The sequence below is a fragment of the Mustela nivalis genome (assembly GCF_964662115.1).
Source record: "Mustela nivalis genome assembly, chromosome: 7".
Classification (NCBI taxonomy): Eukaryota; Metazoa; Chordata; class Mammalia; order Carnivora; family Mustelidae; genus Mustela; species Mustela nivalis.
In genome coordinates, this window is record NC_139026.1 from 78,865,939 (window position 1) to 78,885,315 (window position 19,377).

Sequence of the window (19,377 nt, forward strand, 5' to 3'; positions counted from 1 at the left end):
GGTATCATCTTGCTTTGCCTGTTGTCCAAGGAAAGGGAGCAACAATCTCCCTTGGTTCACATGTAAACAAACACATGTCTTGGGGGGCAGGTCCAACCGTTTTGACAGGGCAGCCAGCCACAGCGTGAGATGAGACCTGGCTCTCACCACTGAACCCGGCTTCTCCTGCCCCATCAGAGCAAAGGTGATTCCCTCCGTCGTGGCGGACCCGTGAGGCTGTGGCCCAGGTTTTAAGAAAGCCATATGCTCTGAGCAGTGGTCTCATGAAAGCTCCTGCTTCGGTCACCCGAAGGATTCCCTGCAACACTCCCAAAAGTTTCATTCTATGACAACACACCACGTGCACATTACACACCTGCCAGACACATTTACACAATGCACTATCCTCGCAGAAATCAAAGGGAACACACCCATGAGTGAACACCAGGTTGAAGAGGCTTCCACGTAGATTTAAAAGATAAATAAATAGTGTCCCAAATTGGTCCTAAGAGAAAAACAGAAGCAACTGATAAAACAGAACAATGGTTAAAGAAGGGGTCAGAGAACTGCAGCCTATAGGCCACATTTAATGGGCCTCTTATTTTTGTAAATAATAAAACCTAACAGGCATGAAAAAATAAGCTTTGGGTTTTATTGGCACAAAGCCGCATTCATTCCTTGACATACTGTCACTGCCTTCATGCCATAAGGGCCGAGCTATGGAGCTGCAAGCCCCAAAGCCATGCGCTCACTATCCCGCCCTTTCCAGAAAAAGTTTGCCAACTCCTGGAATCAAGCATCAAAATTAATTCCTTTCTACTCAAAAGAGAAAACCCCCAAACCTATTCTGCTAAAAAGCAAAATCAGAATATCACTGTAACTACCTTCTCATTTGTTCTTTCAGATGAAACAGCACTTTACCGCACTCTGTAGACACCGTACTCTTGTGCAACACAATACAATACCAGCACCTACTGGACTTAGCAGGAAGAAACAGTTAAACGTTTCTATTTCGGTCTTTTTTTTTTTAATGGGCGGGGCTTAAAGGTAAACAATGAACTGTGTTAAATTTCCTAATGAAGAATCGTATCAAAAGTCCTTCATAGGGGGCACCTGGGTGGCTCAGTGGGTTAAGCCTCTGCCTTCGGCTCAGGTCATGATCTCAGGGTCCTGGGATCGAGTTCCACATCAGGCTCCCTGCTCTGCGGGGAGCCTGCTTCCTCCTCTCTCTCTCTCTGCTTGCCTCTCTGCCCACTTGTGATATCTCTCTATCAAATAAATAAAATCTTTTAAAAAAACAAAAAAAAGGCCTTCATAGCACATAGAAAATCCCTATTATGCTACTGGTTCTCAAATTTAATACATTCTCTTTATGAGGCAATTTTTACATTTTTCTTTGCAGAGTTCGCTGCTTGGATTAAATAGCCAAGCTCAGGAACTGCTGAATCCACTGCCTCATCAGCTCCAACCCATGTAATCTCCCCGCCTGGGAGGTCAGGAGGCATGGTCACTTGGGGTGTGTTGCTCCCCAAGGATGATGGGAGTCTTGGCTCTAGTAAAATGAACTGGAAAGATCACCTTAAGCCAGATTGCCAAGGAACTTTATGACAAGTTAAGGAACTTCTTTCTGAGAAGGAGAGGGACTGATCCTGTATGTTGGGGTGATAACTTTGGAGGCCAGAGGCTATGGAGATGAGAGGGAAGATACCAAAACCTGAGCAGTGTGGAAGGCACCATTACCCAGGTCAAGGGGTGACCACCACAGAGCTAACCCAGGCAATGACAGTGAGAGTAGGGAAGAGAAACTACACTCTTCCCAAGGAGGAAGCAACTGAACTAAATTAGTCAACTGACTTTGAAGGTGCGCCTTCTTGTTATTTCTATTTTATAGTGGTTTTGTATTCTTTCCTTTTAAAAAAGAAATTTCTTAAGGAAATCTGATAGGTCCTCAGCTCCCTATGAACATAGACCATGCTTCCCTATGTCTTTTTTCAGTTTCTACATCTAAAGTGCAGGGAGAGGCAGCGTGAGATGCAGAGCTGGCCGGCTGGAGGGAGGACAGGGGAGAGTCTGCGGGGGGGGCTCAGATCCTGCTTCTCTCACTGCCTAGCTCTTCAGTCTTGCTAGCAATCCATTTTCTCAACACAATATGGATCATAATGTGTAATTTTGGTTTTAAGACTAAGAGACAATATATGTTTGCACAGAGGCATCCATTTACAAAAACAGACATTCAGTAAAGAGGAATTGTTACTAGTATTTTCGCACTAGTATTATTCAAATATGAATAATCAATGTTCAGACAACCTAAAAAAGGTCTTTGCTTTTACAGAAAGTTGGTTTGGAAAGTCTCTGTCCAGGCCCACCCTTTAGGCAAGTACAGTTACTGGATTCAGTTCTCTAAAAAAAAAAAATAATGAATAAAAAATGAATGAATTTTAAGCTTTATTTTATTCTAGAAGATGTGCAACAGGAGTTATTTTCAAGAAAATATCTTAAAAAGTTCAGGGAGGGAAAATAGTATACTGAAAATGTGAGACACTTAAACAGCACTTTCCTGTGGTTCTAGCTTCAGAAACCTAGCAATTTTCTCCTCAATCTATCTTGCCAAGTATACATCTCCTTACTGAAGGTTACTGCACTTCAAGCAACACAGATGCTGCAAAGTTAACTAAAATGCCCATCTACATTCAGTGTTTGGTAAGGTACTGATTAAAAACACTGCTCAGTGGGTAGATTGGAGGAGTCAGAGGGCCTAAGGTAGAGTGGTAAGGGAAGGAGAGAAATAATGTTGACCACTTTATCTCCCAAACAGAAGGTGAATTTAAAATATTTTAAAAAGGTAAGAGTGGGGCACCTGGGTGGCTCAGTGGGTTAAGCCGCTGCCTTCGGCTCAGGTCATGATCTCAGGGTCCTGGGATCGAGTCCCGCATCGGGCTCTCTGCTCAGCGGGGAGTCTGCTTCCTCCTCTCTCTCTCTCTGCCTGCCTCTCTGCCTACTTGTGATCTCTCTCTGTCAAATAAATAAATAAAATCTTAAAAAAAAAAAACAAATAAAATCTTAAAAAAAAAAAAAAGGTAAGAGTGATTCCTTTGGTTTAAGACTGGTTTATTTGATAGAGAAAGAGAGAGAGAGAGAGCTGGAGCAGGGGGAGATGCCGGGGGAGAGGAGAGAATCTCAAGCAGATTTCCCAGTGAGCAAGGGGCCTGACTTGGGGCTTGAACTCACAACCCTGAGATCAGGGCCAAGGCTGGAACCATCAAGAGTTGGATGGATGCTTAACCCACTGTACTACCCAGGCACCCCTTCCTTTAGTTTTTGAGAAACATACTAGAAGACCTCTCCTGACATGTGTAAACAGGCAGGTTTTTTTTAGCACATGACATGGCTATTAATATTCTGATTCTAGAGCCCATCAATGGACCTATCCTGTCACCACTAAAAAGTCCCAACATTTTTAAAGAGAGCTCATATGCCCTGCACTTTAAGATGGAAAAACTGGGCTTTCTTCAGGATCTTCCTCTCACCTTCTCCAAAGACGAGGTAACTGTTAAAGAGCACAGCAACCTGTCTTATCTCAAGAAAAAAAAAAACGCCCAAACTATGGTTTTATTTACAAAGCAGACTACCCCCTCTGCTAAATGATGGAGTCACTGTTCAGTTGGAAATGAACTGCCTGGAAGCAGCAACAAAGGAAATACATTCTTTTTGAAATATCTACCCAGTTGGGTCTTTTTACTCCTGCTTGACTGTATTAAATACAGAGCATTAAAAAAACATGATGAACTTCACAATGTGTTGGGGGAGAAAGAAAACTCTGAGGCAGTCAAAATTCCTTCAGCATGGATTCTTTTTAAATGAAATATGGATTTAAGTACACCTTAATAAGAAAGCAGAAAAGATGAGCCTTCAAGAATTACCTACCAACTTATGAGCCAATCTGGAATTTTAATATAAATCAAGGAAAATGGCTTGAAAGCCTATACATAATCCAAAAAACGTTTCTTTCTTCCATAAGTAGGTTAAGTGGAAAAATCTTTGTGCTATTCTTTATCCCATGTAAAAGGTGAGTCAATGGCATTTTAATGTACAATCTAAGAACTATTCCAATTCTGCCTAAGATTTTAAAAGTCCTCTGGGGTTTAGAAAAATCAAAGGTAACTTTTATTTAAAACCATGTTGAATTAAATAGAGTTTCTTTTAAATAAGTCATCATACTTAAAAAAATAAGTGTTACTAGAAACTGAATAGATGTACATTGTATTTTAGTAGTCCAGCTTACAGCTTTTTAACTCAAGGACAGAGAATTAAAGCAGCTTTTTACCTGACCTTTTGTTTTAATCTGTTTACCATAGGAGATATGTGGAATGGCTTTGGATGATTTTAGCAATTTTACAACCACGTTGAGAATATTAGATACAGAAATGTTTTCTCTGCCTATATTCCTAAAACTGGGGGGTCATCCTGCAGAGAAAGAATTGGTCAGTAACTATTTCATGTTCATCCAGTAAATAATATGCTGGCATTACTTGGGGCATACCACCACATGAAGAAAATATAAGCAAAACTACCAGAAATACTGGGGAAAATGACCACTTTCCTCAAAGTGCAGCAGATGTCAACTGCATTCTCCTGCAATGTGATTTTGCAGGCATCAGATTACTAAAGAAACTTTTGGAAGGATTTCTAGCAAGACATGATAAATATCTACCCTCTGTGACCTCTCTGCAGAATATGATTTGTTGAAATGGCCACAGGCAATATCAACTCACAGGAAAAGAAATGACTTAGGAGGAAATAAGACTTGACGACCTGACGGCAACATCACTGCAGGAAAAAAGCGAGAAATGCAGCCGTCCCTTCCCATACACGACAGACGTGACCTCCAAGAGCTAGATGTAAATCAAAACAGGTTTTAAACAGAATTCACACGAGGGTCTTGAATAAATTCCCCTCCCTACAATGTTCTTCCTTTTCAGTCAGGAGACTGAACTACCTGACAAAGGCAAAACAGGGAGCCACATCTGCCCAGTTACTGAGTTGATTAGCTGATAAAATTAAACAATGCAAATCTTGCTGGCGTGAATGTTTCTGCAAGATTGTACACTGTGCATCAGTCACCTGAAGCCTTCTGACGACAGCAACCAGTGGGCTTGAATCGAGTTTGTCAGAAGGATCTGATACTGCCTCTGGGTGCTACTTCTCACTTATGCGGATTAAGATTTGCCTCACCAAAGGGCAAGGCCAACATTCTCACTGATACTCTTCTGCTCAATAAATCTGTTTTGGAAATATCTATGACCTCAGTGACCTAGGTAATAATTAACTCTAAAAAAATCATATATAATTCTTAAAAGACAAGATGCACAAAAATGCTATTTTCCTTTAAAAAAGAAAAGGCCAGGGTGCTTGGGTGGCCCAGTTAGTGCAGCGGCTGCCTTCAGCTCAGGTCATGGTCCCTGGGTCCTGGGATCAGTTCTTCCCTGGGTCCTGGGATCAGTTCTGCATGGGCTCCTTGCTCAGCAGGGATCCTGCTTTTCCCTCTCCCTCTGCCTACTACTCTACCAACTTGTGTGCTCTCGTTCTCCGTCCAAAAAAGAAAAAAATAAATTATTTAAAAAAGAAAAGGCCATATACATTTTCAAGTTCCCTGGGCTGACCCCATGCTATAAACGGATTTGCACAAGACTGCTCTCCCCTGCCCTGAGATGTGCCCTCAGTTTCTCCCTTGCTTTGCCACTTTCACTCTATCTACTGTTGCAACAAAGCTGGGCAAAGAACTCCATTCTCCCAAAAGGGCTTTTTCTTATCTGCTGTTTTGTATTGGTTCTACAACAATATCTGCATGTCACTCTGGGGAGAGAAAGCCTGGTTTACCTTTTCCTCCCAATGATCCTGCCTTAACACCCCAGGACAGAGCAGAGAAGGGAGCAGCTGGAATGGTGCCAAACATGGGAGACTCTCCCTAAGCCCTGCCTACGGGGCTTCTGTGTGGGCCTGCAGCACCAGCTTTGGTTGTCCTTTTCACCTCACCCCAAGAATCTACTTCTTGCTCTTTGGTGCAGGATAAGAAATTGAAGACCTCAAGGGGAAAAAAAAAATGTAACTATGTGTGGTGACGCATGTTAAGGAGACTTACTGCTGTTTTCACTCTACAGTTACACACATGCCAAACCACTATGTCACACACCTCAAACTCATGTAATGTTGTGTGTCCACTATGTATCAATTAAGAAAAGAAAACTTTTAGAAGTCATTAGGGAGTGCTTTCCAAGGAGGTGGTATAAAGCATTTGAATGCACAAATTTCATTTCAAGATTCTTTCCTAAGACGGCCTTCAGAGGAGTCCTGTCTCTTGTTGACTGATTTTACTTTTCCTGAGATGAGATAATTACTGCTACAAATTCAAGCTCCTGACACAGCCTCTCTGCTCTTCTCTGTGCCTGGTACATCAAGAGATGACCACCTGCCTCTGTAACAGAAGCAGCTCCAACTCTTCCCACCCCGCCTCACAGGTTTGCCCCAGAGAGGCACCTCAAAGACTCTGAGTTCAGTCTGTCAAACTGTGGGGTGCACATCCTAGGGACTGTACACGAGAGTCATGGGACACTTTGAAAGTCAATGAGTGAACACTAGTTACCTAAGAAATACACTTCTGAAGTAAACAAGCATATTATAAAACAGAACACAAACTTTTATTCATCCCTAGGATAAAACATAAAAATTCAAATCAACGTTGGGCTTACTGCAGTTGCCTTCTGCTATAGAATCCAGGCCCCAAAAGGCCTCTCTTGACTCACCGTTGAAGCTCTGTGGAAAAGTTAAGAGAATCACTGCCTTAAGTAGTTACCTAGGTCTTGCTCCAATTTCTACCTCTGCTGTACATGAATTCATGACGCTAGTGCACAGTACACTAAAGTGACAATGTGTAAGAAATAAGCGACAAAACAATGGACGTGATCATGTGTATTATTTTGTACTCAAATTTGGTTTTAGTCCTAGAAGTAGTAATTGTGTCCCTACTAATTCAAAGCTCAGGCTTGGCAACCTGGCATAAATAAAGATGAACAGCTCCTACTGCCAGGCCTGAAGAATCTGGCACATGTGCACTTCATAATGATTATCAAAACTTGCAAGAAAAATTAATCTGGTCCACTTAGTGACACATATAATTTTGGACCTGCTATTCCTTCGGCTTGGAACACTCATGCCTTCAGTTCTCCACTCTGCTGGTTCTTTCTCAGCCTTGACGCTCACCTCCTCAGCGAAGCCTTTCCTAACTATCCCCCTGCAGGCCCTCCATAAATGTTGTCCTCCTGTTTCCTTTCAAGTCATTACTACAATTTGTAGTTACCCAGGAATTCTTTCCTCTTCATCATCTGTGTGCTTCCTTCCCAGAAGAATGGACCAGAACCTTGTCTCATTTATTGCCACACCCTCAAATCTCTTGAGTGCCACTCAATAAATATTTTGGAATGAAAGGTTGCTGCATCATATTTAGAAATTAAAAACCAGACACTTTGCACAGATTTTTTTAAACTCTAGAAAATATCAGACTGTGGAGGTATTATAATCTGGCCTTCTTTTCTTACAAACCTAAAAAAGAAACTGAGGTTTGGCAACTCCTAGAAAATCTTTTTAGGATTACAAACTAGGGGTGGAGCTTGGACACATCTTCCATTTCCCTGGTCTCCCGCACCAGGGAACTTTTCCAAACCAAACTGCTGTTACCTCCACTCTCACTTCATTAGTCCTGCAGGATATATGAACAGTGTTGAATACAGGTGAAAACCAGCCGCTTCTTTTCCCATCAACTGTCCTTCCTCCTTTTTTTTGTCCACTCTCGTGGAGAAATCACATGCTAAGGAGGCTGACCTTTGTGCCACGTGCAGAAAGAGATGGCACAAAGAGATAATCCAATGCTGTTCCACAGCATGGGCTGTGGCTGTGTGGCTGACGTGGCTAGAGAGGCACCATATTCACTACAGAAAATCATAAAGCGTGTCTGAAGCCAGGAGAAGTCAATCCCATATGCACTGATCTCTCACATATTCAAAAAATAATTTACTTAATACATACTTCAGTAGGAAAATAGTACCTATTTTCCTCAAAGAAATCAAATTTAAACTCCAGGGACTAAAATTAAAAAATCCCATAAAAAGAGAAGGGCCACATAAGTAAGTACCATATCTGTCACGAGTTACAAATCCACTGGAAACTCCCCGAGAAGGACATGGGGACCGATGTGGAATCAGACCTATTTATTAAACTCACAGGCAGGTAGCAGATAAATAAGCCACCATGTCTGATGATAAAATATGTCTCCCCTAGAAGAAACAGGGGTCATGCACAACTTTCCAACCTCCTGCAATATCTGGAGTTTTCTGCAGTGGAGGCCAAAGTTCCTCCTTCCAGGCAGCTGCACTCCACTGCCCAGAGTCCCCAGGCTTAAAATGGGGCTCAAACTTCACTTTGTCAAATGAACCCAGACTACTCTCTAACCCTGACTTGTCTTCCCTGGACGAGGACATTTTTATTATTTTGAAATTAGCTGTTTTTCCCTGTGTATTTGTGCACCCAGCCTATCATGTCCGAAAGTAGAGTGACTGCGGGCCAGGACCCTGTCAGGGTATTAAGACAAGCCCTAGCACTCGTCTCTATTTTCCAACTAAACTGACACAGAGTCTCGCTCCTGGATGTCACAATGCTGAAATAAAATTCACACGTGTGCAGAACAGGCTTTACCCTGATCAAGTTCCTCAATCCTAAAAGTGAGGCCCCCGAATTACTTGCTATTTAACCCTGGCAAATCTGTCTTGTGAATTCATTCCATAAATGCTAACAATTCTGCACTTTTGAAAAAGAACGTGAGATTAACTTTAAAATTAAGCAAGATGATAGTACACAAAAAATACAAATCAAGAAATGGGTAAATTGTAAATCCCATTAGTTGCAAAGTTTAAGGTATTTACCCAAGCATGGGACAAATGTTACTAAGATTCAATGGGTGGGGCGCCTGGGTGGCTCAGTGGGTTAAGCCTCTGCCTTCGGCTAGGGTCATGGTCTCGGTCTCGGGGTCCTGGGATGGAGCCCTGCATGCAGCTCTCTGCTCAGCAGGGAGCCTGCTTCCCCCCTCACTCTCTGCCTACTTGTGATCTCTCTCTCTCTCTCTGTAAAATAAATAAATTTTTAAAAAAAAGAATCAATGGGTAACACAGTTTTTTTAAAAACATGGATGTTGGGGAGGGTATGTGCTATGGGGAGTGCTGTGAAATGTGTAAGACTGATGATTCACAGACCTCTACCCCTGGGGCAAATAATACATTATATGTTAATAAAAATAATTAAAAAAAAACTGTGCCAAATGTGTATAATATTTTATCTTTACCCAAGAAAAAGGGCCCTATTTAACTCCAAAAGACCTCGCATAAAAACTAACGCAGATGCGGATAATTATAGTTCTAAGTACCTCAGGTTTCTTAAGAAACTTGGTTATACATTCCAAATCATCACGAAGCTCAGTACACACTGTCAGCAGCTGCATGCCTACAGCAGTCTGACATTTTTCAGTAGGTCCAAATGGAGCCACATGGTCAACGCTTGATTGTCAAATCAGTAGTATCCCTAATGCTAAACAGGAAGGCTTTTTTATTAAGTTATCATCTTACCCTATACATAATAAAAACTTATGTTCTCAATAGTATTTAATATAACCTAACAACCTGAAAAGTTTTTCTGCTCACACATTATCAGCACCTGAGCTTCAAGCACACCGATTTACTACAAAAACAAGCTCATATTTCATGCAAACCACAGCCAAGAGAAATTCAGACAGCCCGCATAAATGAAGGTATTTGTAATTTAAATGAACATTTAAAATAGTATTTTTAAATTAACACCATGTTCAACTCAGTAAAAGTGGATTACTTTGTTCAGAGCAAAATGCTCTAATACTTGCACTAACATGTTACTCTGGAAATGTGGATACATGGTATATGGTATATGCCAGATACATGGTATATGCCCACTAACTTTATTAAAAATGACCTTGGGGCACTGGAGTGGTTCAGTGGGTTAAGCCTCTGCCCTTGGCTCAGGTCATGGTCTCAGGGTTCTGGGATCTAGCCTAGGTCTCTCTCTCTCTCTCTGACACACAGACACACACAGGTACACAGACACACGTGTCCTGGGACCTAGCCCAGTATCGGGCTGTCTGCTCAGCAGGGAGCCTGCTTCCCACCCCCCTCTCTGCCTGCCTTTCTGTCTCCTTGTGACCTCTCTCAGTCAAATAAATAAATAAAATATTTAAAAATAATTTTTAAAAAATGACCTTGCCCTAGATTCGGCTCACAGTTCACTGGGGCTTTGACCTCAGCAAGAAAATAACACCACACTACTATATTGCATATATATAATCATGAGTAAATCAGGTGTGGCTAACACGGTCACCAGCTTCTGCACAGCGTTTATTCTATTGTTTCAGGAAAGCACAGCCTTCAGCTCCACCAAAAATAATAGCACGAGAAGGTGAGGGAACACACCTTCCGAGACCTGTGTGACATATATCAATATATGAGAGTGGGTGTTTGCCTCAAGTATGAAAAATAATTTAACACAAGTCAGCACGTCTCTTTGGGTTACCAATTAATGTCAGAGCAAAAGGAAGGTTGGGAGAAAATGAGACAATTTGGGGAACTGTGAATCTAGCAGCGTAAGGTTTATTGTCGAGAAATGTATCATACAATGTCTACCTCACATCATGTACATCCTGCAAATCACTTACCCAAATCAGATTGTCAACATTAGAGATCCTGCCTGAGATTTTGCAAAACCCTACATGATTTCTTCTCTGAAAAGAAATTCATCAACATAAATAAGACTAGAAACTTTTTTTCTTGGTTTTCTGATATGTGAAATGTTGATCAGACAATTAAACACTTTAATGAAAACAGGGAAACACAAAATTATTCCAATACTAGGATCTCAAGATATTCTTATTCATTATAAAAACTGATAGGGAGATTAGTGTAACACATGTAAGCAAGGTATTTAGTTTTATTATTTATTTTAACAACAGTTCACACTATGACTTTTTGGTTAATATGCATATATAACTATATATATCTTAAAAATACATACATATAAAAAATTACCCCTATACAAAAAATGATGACAACCATGTCAAGTATATCCAATTCTTTTTTTTTTTTTTAAAGCTATGGAATGTGTTAGGATCCAAGCAAAGTTTGCTTAGTTTTTTTTGCTTGTTTGTTTTGTTTTTTAAGATTTTATTTATTTGACACAGAGAGAGAGATTACAAGTAGGCAGAAAGGCAGGCAGAGAGAGAGATGGAAGCAGGCTCCCTGCCCAGCAGAGAGCCCAATGCGGGGCTCAATCCCAGGACCCCGAGACCACGACCTGAGCCGAAGGCAGAGGATTAACCCACTGAGCCACCCAGGGACCCCAAGTATATCCAATTCTTAAGGAATAAAAGAGACTATACAAAAATAAAAAGAGTAATTATGTGAAGATAGTGATATAATTGGGATAGTTTTTCCTTCTTTTATAACATTATATTACTTTGAAAACTGAATTAAAATATATTTATTTTGACTTGGTTATATACATAAAATCACTATATCATTTAGAGATATTAAATAATAGCAAAAGAATATAGTTCCTAATTTTATTTGGTTCCTAAATAAAACTTCTATGCAGTTTTAAAATTCATATAAATACAAAATGTACATACCTGAGCCAACCTCTTTTTCCTCTTCTTCAATGTTGTTTTTGATGCTATCATATTCCTCATCAATGGTCTGGTTACCACGCATCTGAGACAAAATTCTACGGGCTTTCTGAGTCTGTCCTTTCTGAATCAGCCATCGAGGGCTTTCAGGTAAAAACAGAAAGCCAAAAAACTGTATAACTGCTGGAATTGCTGCAAGTCCCAACATGTACCTGCAATAAGAAATCCATGTATTATTATAAAATTTGGACTTATTAGCATTGAGTATGAATAAAAGGTTTGTGTTCATCATATGGGGAACAGTATCTAACATTAAATTAGAATGACTTTCCATGTGTGTGTCTGTGTGTGAGAGGGAGAGAGACACCAGAAAAAAGAATATTTTTATGCTGTAGTGAAAAACTGAAAAATGAGAAAAATCTAATTCTTCTCTCTTACACAAATTACAATAAAAAGGGGCAAAAGTCACAATAATTATGTGTATACATTCTGAACCACACACACCATGCAAAACACCATAATCACCATCCCTTTCTAATACTAATACATAAAATTCTGTATTTTACCATAGAAAATGAGGCTGAGACAAAACTCTGATAATCTGTTTAAAAAAAAAATTCTTCATTAAAATAAATGCCTCCAAACTATTTATTTTTTTGCTCTGTGAATGATCAGTAATGACATCATTTTGCCATCAAGCATCATGTTCACCCTCATTAACCATGGAGAAGCCCAGAGCTGAAAAAGATAATCAGAAGAAAATAATCATTATCAAAATGATAGAGATACAGTAAATAAGTATATAATTTTAAATCCATCAGAGAAATAACAAAAACAGTAATATGAATACATCAGTATCAAAGATTTCTCCAAAATTATTCTGACCACTGGAACGATCTTCTAACACCTCTCTGCTGTTAGGCCTCCATCTTTTTTTTTGGAAGTTTTTCTTTTCTTTTTTTTTTTTAATTTTATTTATTTATTTGACAGATCACAAGTAGGCAGAAAGGCAGGCAAAGGGAGAGGGAGAAGCAGGCTCCCCGCTGAGCGGAGAGCCTGACACAGGGCTCGATCCCAGGACCCTGGGATCATGACCTAAGCTGAAGGCAGAGGCTTTAACCCAATGAGCCACCCAGGCACCCCAGGCCTCCATCTTTTTTAATTGGGGGTTAGATTAGATAAACTGCGAGGTCGCTCTCAAATGGAAACTTCTATGGATCTAGGATATTCGCATGTTTTCTGTTGATCCAAATTCTCTGGATATGTTCCATGGTAGATTTATGATAGCAGAGCCCAGAAAGCCAACTCTGATTGCATAACAACCATACTCACTGATATTCTTAAATCAATTAAAAGTCACTTGACTCAATACACTTTTTAAAACTATTCCAACTTTTAAGCTATGTTAAGCCCAAAATAGAGTGAGCAGCCTTGAAGCCTCCAGATATACAATTTGTGACAGAAGTCCATTACTTCTTAATAAATTTATTTTAATTCCAAAAACAGCAGAAAAAAAAAATACAATTGTCACACGGGTGTTAAAACTACTTCTCACTCCAAGATACTTGCAAACAACATATCTGATAAAGGTTTGGTATCTAAAACCTATAAAGAACTTATCAAACTCAACACCTAAAAAACAAACAATCCAGTTAAGAAATGGGCAGAAGACATTAATAGACATTTTTTCCAAAAAAGACATATAGGTGGCTAACAGACATATGAAAAGATGCTCAACATCACCCCTCAGCAGAGAAATATAAATCAAAATCGCAAAGAGATATCGCCTAACACCTGTCGGAATGGCTAAAATTAACAAAGGACACAAGAGATGTTGGTGAGGATTTGGAGAAAGGGGAACTCTCTTGCACTCCTGGTAAGAATGCAAACTGGTATAGCCACTTGGAAAACAGTATGGATGGTCCTCAAAAAGTGAAAAAAGGAACTACACCACGACCCAGCAAATGCACTACCAGGCATTTACCCGAGGGAAAAAAGTACTGATTTGAAGGAACATTTGCACCCTGATGTTTATAGCAGCTCTATCAATAACAGTTAAATGATGGAAAGAGCTGAAATGTCCCACTGACTGATGAATGGATAAAAAAGCTGTGGATAATATATACGATGGAATATTAGTCATAAAAAAGAATGTAATCCTGCCATTTGCAACAACATGGATGGATATGAGTATATTATGCTAAGCAAAATGAAGTAAGTCAGAGAAAGACAATCATCATCATATGATTTCACTCTTATGTGGAATTTAAGAAATGAAACAGATAAACATAGGTGTAAAAGAAGAGAGGCAAACCATAAAACAAACTCTTAACTATAGAGAACAAACTGAGGGTTGCTGGAAGGGAGGGAGATCGTGGGGGAGGTGGGGAGGGATGGGTTAAGTGGGTGATGGGTATTTAGGAAAGCGCCTGTTGTGATGAGCACTGAGTGTTATATGTAATCCCTGAATTTTACTCCTGAAACTAATATTATGCTACATGTTAACTAACTAGAATTTAAATAAAAACTTGAGCCAAAACAAAGAGTATCTCTCACTCCAAACAGTAGTTTAAAATACACATGGAAACTGAAAAATTAAGACTTTTAAAAGTAAACAAGGTTTTTATGACTAAATGAATTATTTGGCTTACAGTATTAAACAAAATCTTATTAAAAGTGTTTTCTACTTGAATCCATGAGCTGTGATACTTATACCAATACTTAATCATTCCTTCCTCTGCTAACCTACAGAACAGTGTTTTAACCTCCATTTATGTCACTATATCTTGTATTATATTATATACCTGTCTCACCTAATGGTGTATTTAACTTTGTATTTGAAAAAGCACCTAATAAAATATCTTGCACCCAGTAGGCACTTAGTAAATGCCTTAAGAAATGATACAAAAGCACCTATACATCTAAACTTTCTGTATTAGCTAGACAGAAAGTAAGTATACTTCACATTGGTAAAGCACTGGTTCATGCAGCAATTCTGGATCATTTAGCTCTGCAAACTTGGCTGCAAGGTAATTCCTTCCAATTAAACTGTTTTGTTATTCCAGATATAATCAGACCTTTTCTGAAGAAGATGTCTCATCTGAAAACCAGATGAGAGCGGAGATTGGCTCACACAAATGCATGCTTGTGGCAGCTTCCTCTTAAGATGTTAAGTTGTACAACCAAATGTATTACTTTAACGTATATTTTATTGCTATAAATGAATGACATTTTTATTCATTTGTGTTCTCTTAAAGAAAGGTTATACACAATTGTATTGCCAACTACTGCCAATTGCAAAAAAAGAAAAGCAATAAATGGCAAATACCAAATATGTTGGATTAGGAAACAAATTTTAAAAATCCTAAAAAATGGAAGCCTATGTGTCATTTCTCCACATCTTTCATGATCTTTCCTTCTGTTCTCCAAACCTCCTTAGTGATGAACTAAGATTAAAGGGCTGCACGGAGTACTTCAAAGCAGCACTTGAAATGAATATAGAAACTGAACCATTTTCAGGCCCCAAAATGCCCACATAATACTGTGCACTTTACTACTCATTATTTAACCCTAGGACACAGTATTTCTAAAAACTAAAAGAAAAAGGAGAAGGAAAGAAAAGCGAAAGACAAAAAGAAAACTGAAAATATACATATTAGCTTATATTTCTAGCAATTATAGAAAACAGACTACTTCAGCTCTCTAGTCCTTTAAAACCCAGGAGTCTAGGTCTGAAATACACAATTCAGTGCCCTAACACTAAGATGAATGGCACCCAGCTGCCAACCTTTAAGGATACTGAGGCTTGGTCCCAGAGACTAGGCAAAATAAAACATACTTTATACATTTACATCCTAATGCTCCTAATGTTTAGCTTCTAGAAGTAAAACAAAGCTTATTTTACTAGATTTTGATTACCTTTCAGGATGTACAGAATTTGCCACACCAGAATGAGTCTCTTTGGCATAAGGATTATTGTAGGCCGATTATCTTTAAGAAACTGCAAACATGGAAAAGCTCTGAAAACCAAATAGAAGCTACCCTTTTGTAAGAGGCATTTACATTTACAAGGGAAACCTCCATTTATAAGGGTGTCTCCCTCTACCAGAAGAGAAGGATAACTCAATCTTCAGAACTCTTACCAAAGAAGGTAAAACTTAAATCTGTATCACAACCTTACCCCTGTTTACTGTGCTTTTCCTGGTAATCTGTCTTAACTGCCTCACCCTGCCCCAAATCTTCTTTTCTCTTAAGATGAACATGGTGAAGTCTTTGGCCACTTTAGGGAGTTACTTAGTTTTATGTGGGTCTCTCCCATTTATACAGAAAATACTAATGTCATTAAACTTTTATTTGTTTGTCTCTTGCTAAGTGATCTCATGTCAGTTTAATTCTTAGACTACGCAGAGGAACTCTGAAGGGTAGAGAAAAATTTTTCCTACCAAACAATGACAAAAGCATTTTGATAATAATAAATTTCCAAGGCTTTATAGAGACCAAATACATAAGATGGAGCATAGCCATGGTTTATGATGGAAAGAAACAGACCTGGGTTTTATTCAACCCTGGGCATACCAACCACAAAAGCCTGGTCAACTTATTTAATATTTTAATGCACAGTTGACAACATCTATTTCATAGGACTGCTGAGAGAATTAAGTGAAACCATACAGTTGGTACCTAGAATGGAGAAGGCACTCAGCAAAAAATGTTTTTACCACCCTTGTGCCTTCACTTACCAGTTCTCTATCTCAGCTGTACCATCCACCCAAAAGTCAGTAGGTACAACTAACCAATTTCTTCCTTGAGGAAAAACTGTTGCTTTGATAATGCACAGACTGGAGAAGAGGAGAAAAATAAAGAGAATGCCTGGCTGTCTTACTGATGAAAATTTTATCATGAGACTAAAAGAACAAGAACTCTACAGGCTTAGTTAGAGCAGTACGTATTTGGGACTCCCCTTGATTCTTCGAAATCCAAGAAAATCAGAAACCACATGAATAACAAAAACATACTAATAAGATAAACAGTCTATTGACAAACCAGGGCAGTCAATCCCCGCAAAGAAGTGTTACTTATTGGGGAGCCCGGGTGGCTCAGTGGGTTAAGGCTCTGCCTTCAGCTAAGATCATGATCCCAGCATCCTGGGATCGAGCCCCACCTCGGGGTCTCTGCTCCCCGGGGAACCTGCTTCCTCCTCTCTCTCTGCCTACTTATGATCTCTGTCAGTCAAATAAATAAATAAAGTCTTTAAAAAAAAAAAAGTGTTACTTAATGATATGGAAGAGCTCATCATTATAAGTTAAATCAAAGGTTCTAAACCCTGGCTTCACATTAGAATGGGGGAAAGGAGACTTTTAAAATATACCAGTGTCCAGGCCCTACCCATCCAGGATTTTGATTAATTGGTCTTGGCTTTAGGCCCAGGAAATTGTTTTATTAAAAGCTCCCCAGGTGGTGCTAATGTGCAGTCAGAGCTGAGAACCACTGATCTAAGTGTTTTTAAAGACCCAGGGGGCAAAAGTGAACATTGAGCACCCAAGGTCCATACTATAAGGCAAAAGCTATTTATCTTCTGGAAGCACACCAAGCTGACAGAAAGGGAAAAGCAGGTTCGGAACAAAAATTCCAAGCTTTCAGGAACTCTAGAATTCTTTAGAATCTTCTGTGGCATCCTGACCAGTCACAGAGGTATCCTTTTAAACTTTCTCAATTGAAGTTAACAAATGAGCTATTTTCTGTCCAACTAGCTGTATCAGCACCTGCCTAACAGTAAACTAAGGATGGGCCCTCATATGGTGAGCAATGCTTTTAAATGGTGTGGCTGGGACAGCTATCACCAAAGGAGACAAACCTAACTATTTTACCTCAGATTAAGCCTTCTTCCCAGTGCCAAGAACTGAAGCTCTGTCCAAGATCCTCCTTTCCCAGGTGACAGCCCTTCCCCTGGTGGTACCTCACATAAAACCTTGCATTGAATCCATATTTGCTGCCATTCTTGTTTTATAGGAATCATACTGCTCTCACCTACAAACCTTTAGGTTTTGTAGGAAAGTATCCTCTATTGGTGGCCATTCAGGACACAGAACTCTGTAGTTCATAACTGCCCCATTTCTCTGATAACAAGATGGTTACCTGATAACATGGTCTACCGATAACATGATGAACACATTACTTATTCTCTAGTAGTTCCACAGAGATGATTATATTCCAAATACATTTTTTAAAAAATCTACTTGAATGCAGCTTAGACATGTAATCACTTAGGAGCAGCAAGAGTAATAGCTAAGACATAGCACCAGTTACTCTGTGCCAAGCACTGTTGGAAGGGCTTAAGAAATGTTAATTAGTCTTCACAAGGACCCTATGAAGTGGGTATCATTAATGTCCCCATTTTAAAGACAAAGAAATCAGGTATAAACAAGATAAAGAACTAGTACACACTGCAACTAGGAGAGGGTGGGAGGAGGTGGTAGTTCCAGGGATAGGGAAGGTAAAAATGAAATAAGATGGGATCAGAACAGAGACAAACCACAAGAGACTCTTAATCTCACAAAACAAACTGAGGGTTGCTGTGGGGAGTGGGGGAGGGAGAGGGTGGTGGGGTTATGGACATTGAGGTGGGAATGTGCTATGGTGAGTGCTGTGAAATGTGTAAGCTTGATGATTCACAGACTTGTACTCCTGGGGCAAATAATACATTATATATTAATTTAAAAAAAATATATATATATATCAATCAAGGCACTCTTGGGGCACCTGGGTGGCTCAGTCAGTTAAGTATCTAGCTCTTGATTTCAGCTCAGGTCATGATCTCAGGGTGCTGGAGTCAAGCCCTGTGTCATGCTCCACGTTCAACAGGGAGTCTGCTTGAGATTCTCTCTCCCTCTCCCCCTCCCCACCCCGCTCTTTCTTTAAAATAAATAAGTTTTTAAAAAAATTTTAAAATACAATAAAAATAAAATAAAATCTAGGCAATCTGGCTCCCAGTAATGTTTATTGTAAGACATGCTACAATAAATGTTTAATGATTAGTTAACTTAATTCTGCAGAAATCATAAGAGAATTTATCTTAACCTCATGTTTAAGGATTTTCGAGGATAACTTGGTAAGTTTCATCGTTCATTCACCTCTGTTAAATGTATCAAAGCACTGCACAACGATATGGCAAAGGGGTTTCCTGAGAGCAGTCAAACCCAGTCATACGGAGCACAGTACCTGACATAAAGGCACCCATGGGAAGGGAAAGCACAGACCTGCCAGTGACAAATGGAATGTATTATTATTCCCGACACCAGAGTTTTACTATGAAAGTAATCAACTATGAATTAAAAGAAAATATCTCATTTGTATGGGCAAACTTGTACGGCTTACTTTGAACACTATGCCAAACTGAATTTGAATTTCATTTCTAACACACACGTACATTTTTCATGTAGGGAAAATATAGGTAACATGGCAGGAGATAGTTTAAAAGATGACTGCGAGCAAAAAAAAAAAAAAAAATCGATTTGATCCTTTAAAACTATTTTACATGAGGGACATGATAGAGCTAACATTGCTTTCCACTACATTTTGGTTTTCAATCTCTGCCTCCCAAAGGCCTCTCCAAGCCTCTCCCCTTCTAAAAGGAATTGTGCAAAAGTGAG

At 39.4% G+C, this 19,377-nt stretch overlaps 1 protein-coding gene across 1 annotated transcript in view; it reads right to left on the bottom strand.

Annotated features, from left to right (window-relative positions):
• Positions 1 to 19,377, bottom strand: part of SLC2A13 (solute carrier family 2 member 13) — a 373,009-nt gene that overhangs the window by 279,155 nt on the left and 74,477 nt on the right. Inside the window, exon 3 of the mRNA XM_082740721.1 lies at positions 11,732 to 11,940. Within this exon, the coding sequence (XP_082596847.1) occupies positions 11,732 to 11,940 (209 nt within the window). The remainder of the gene's footprint in view (positions 1 to 11,731; positions 11,941 to 19,377) is intronic.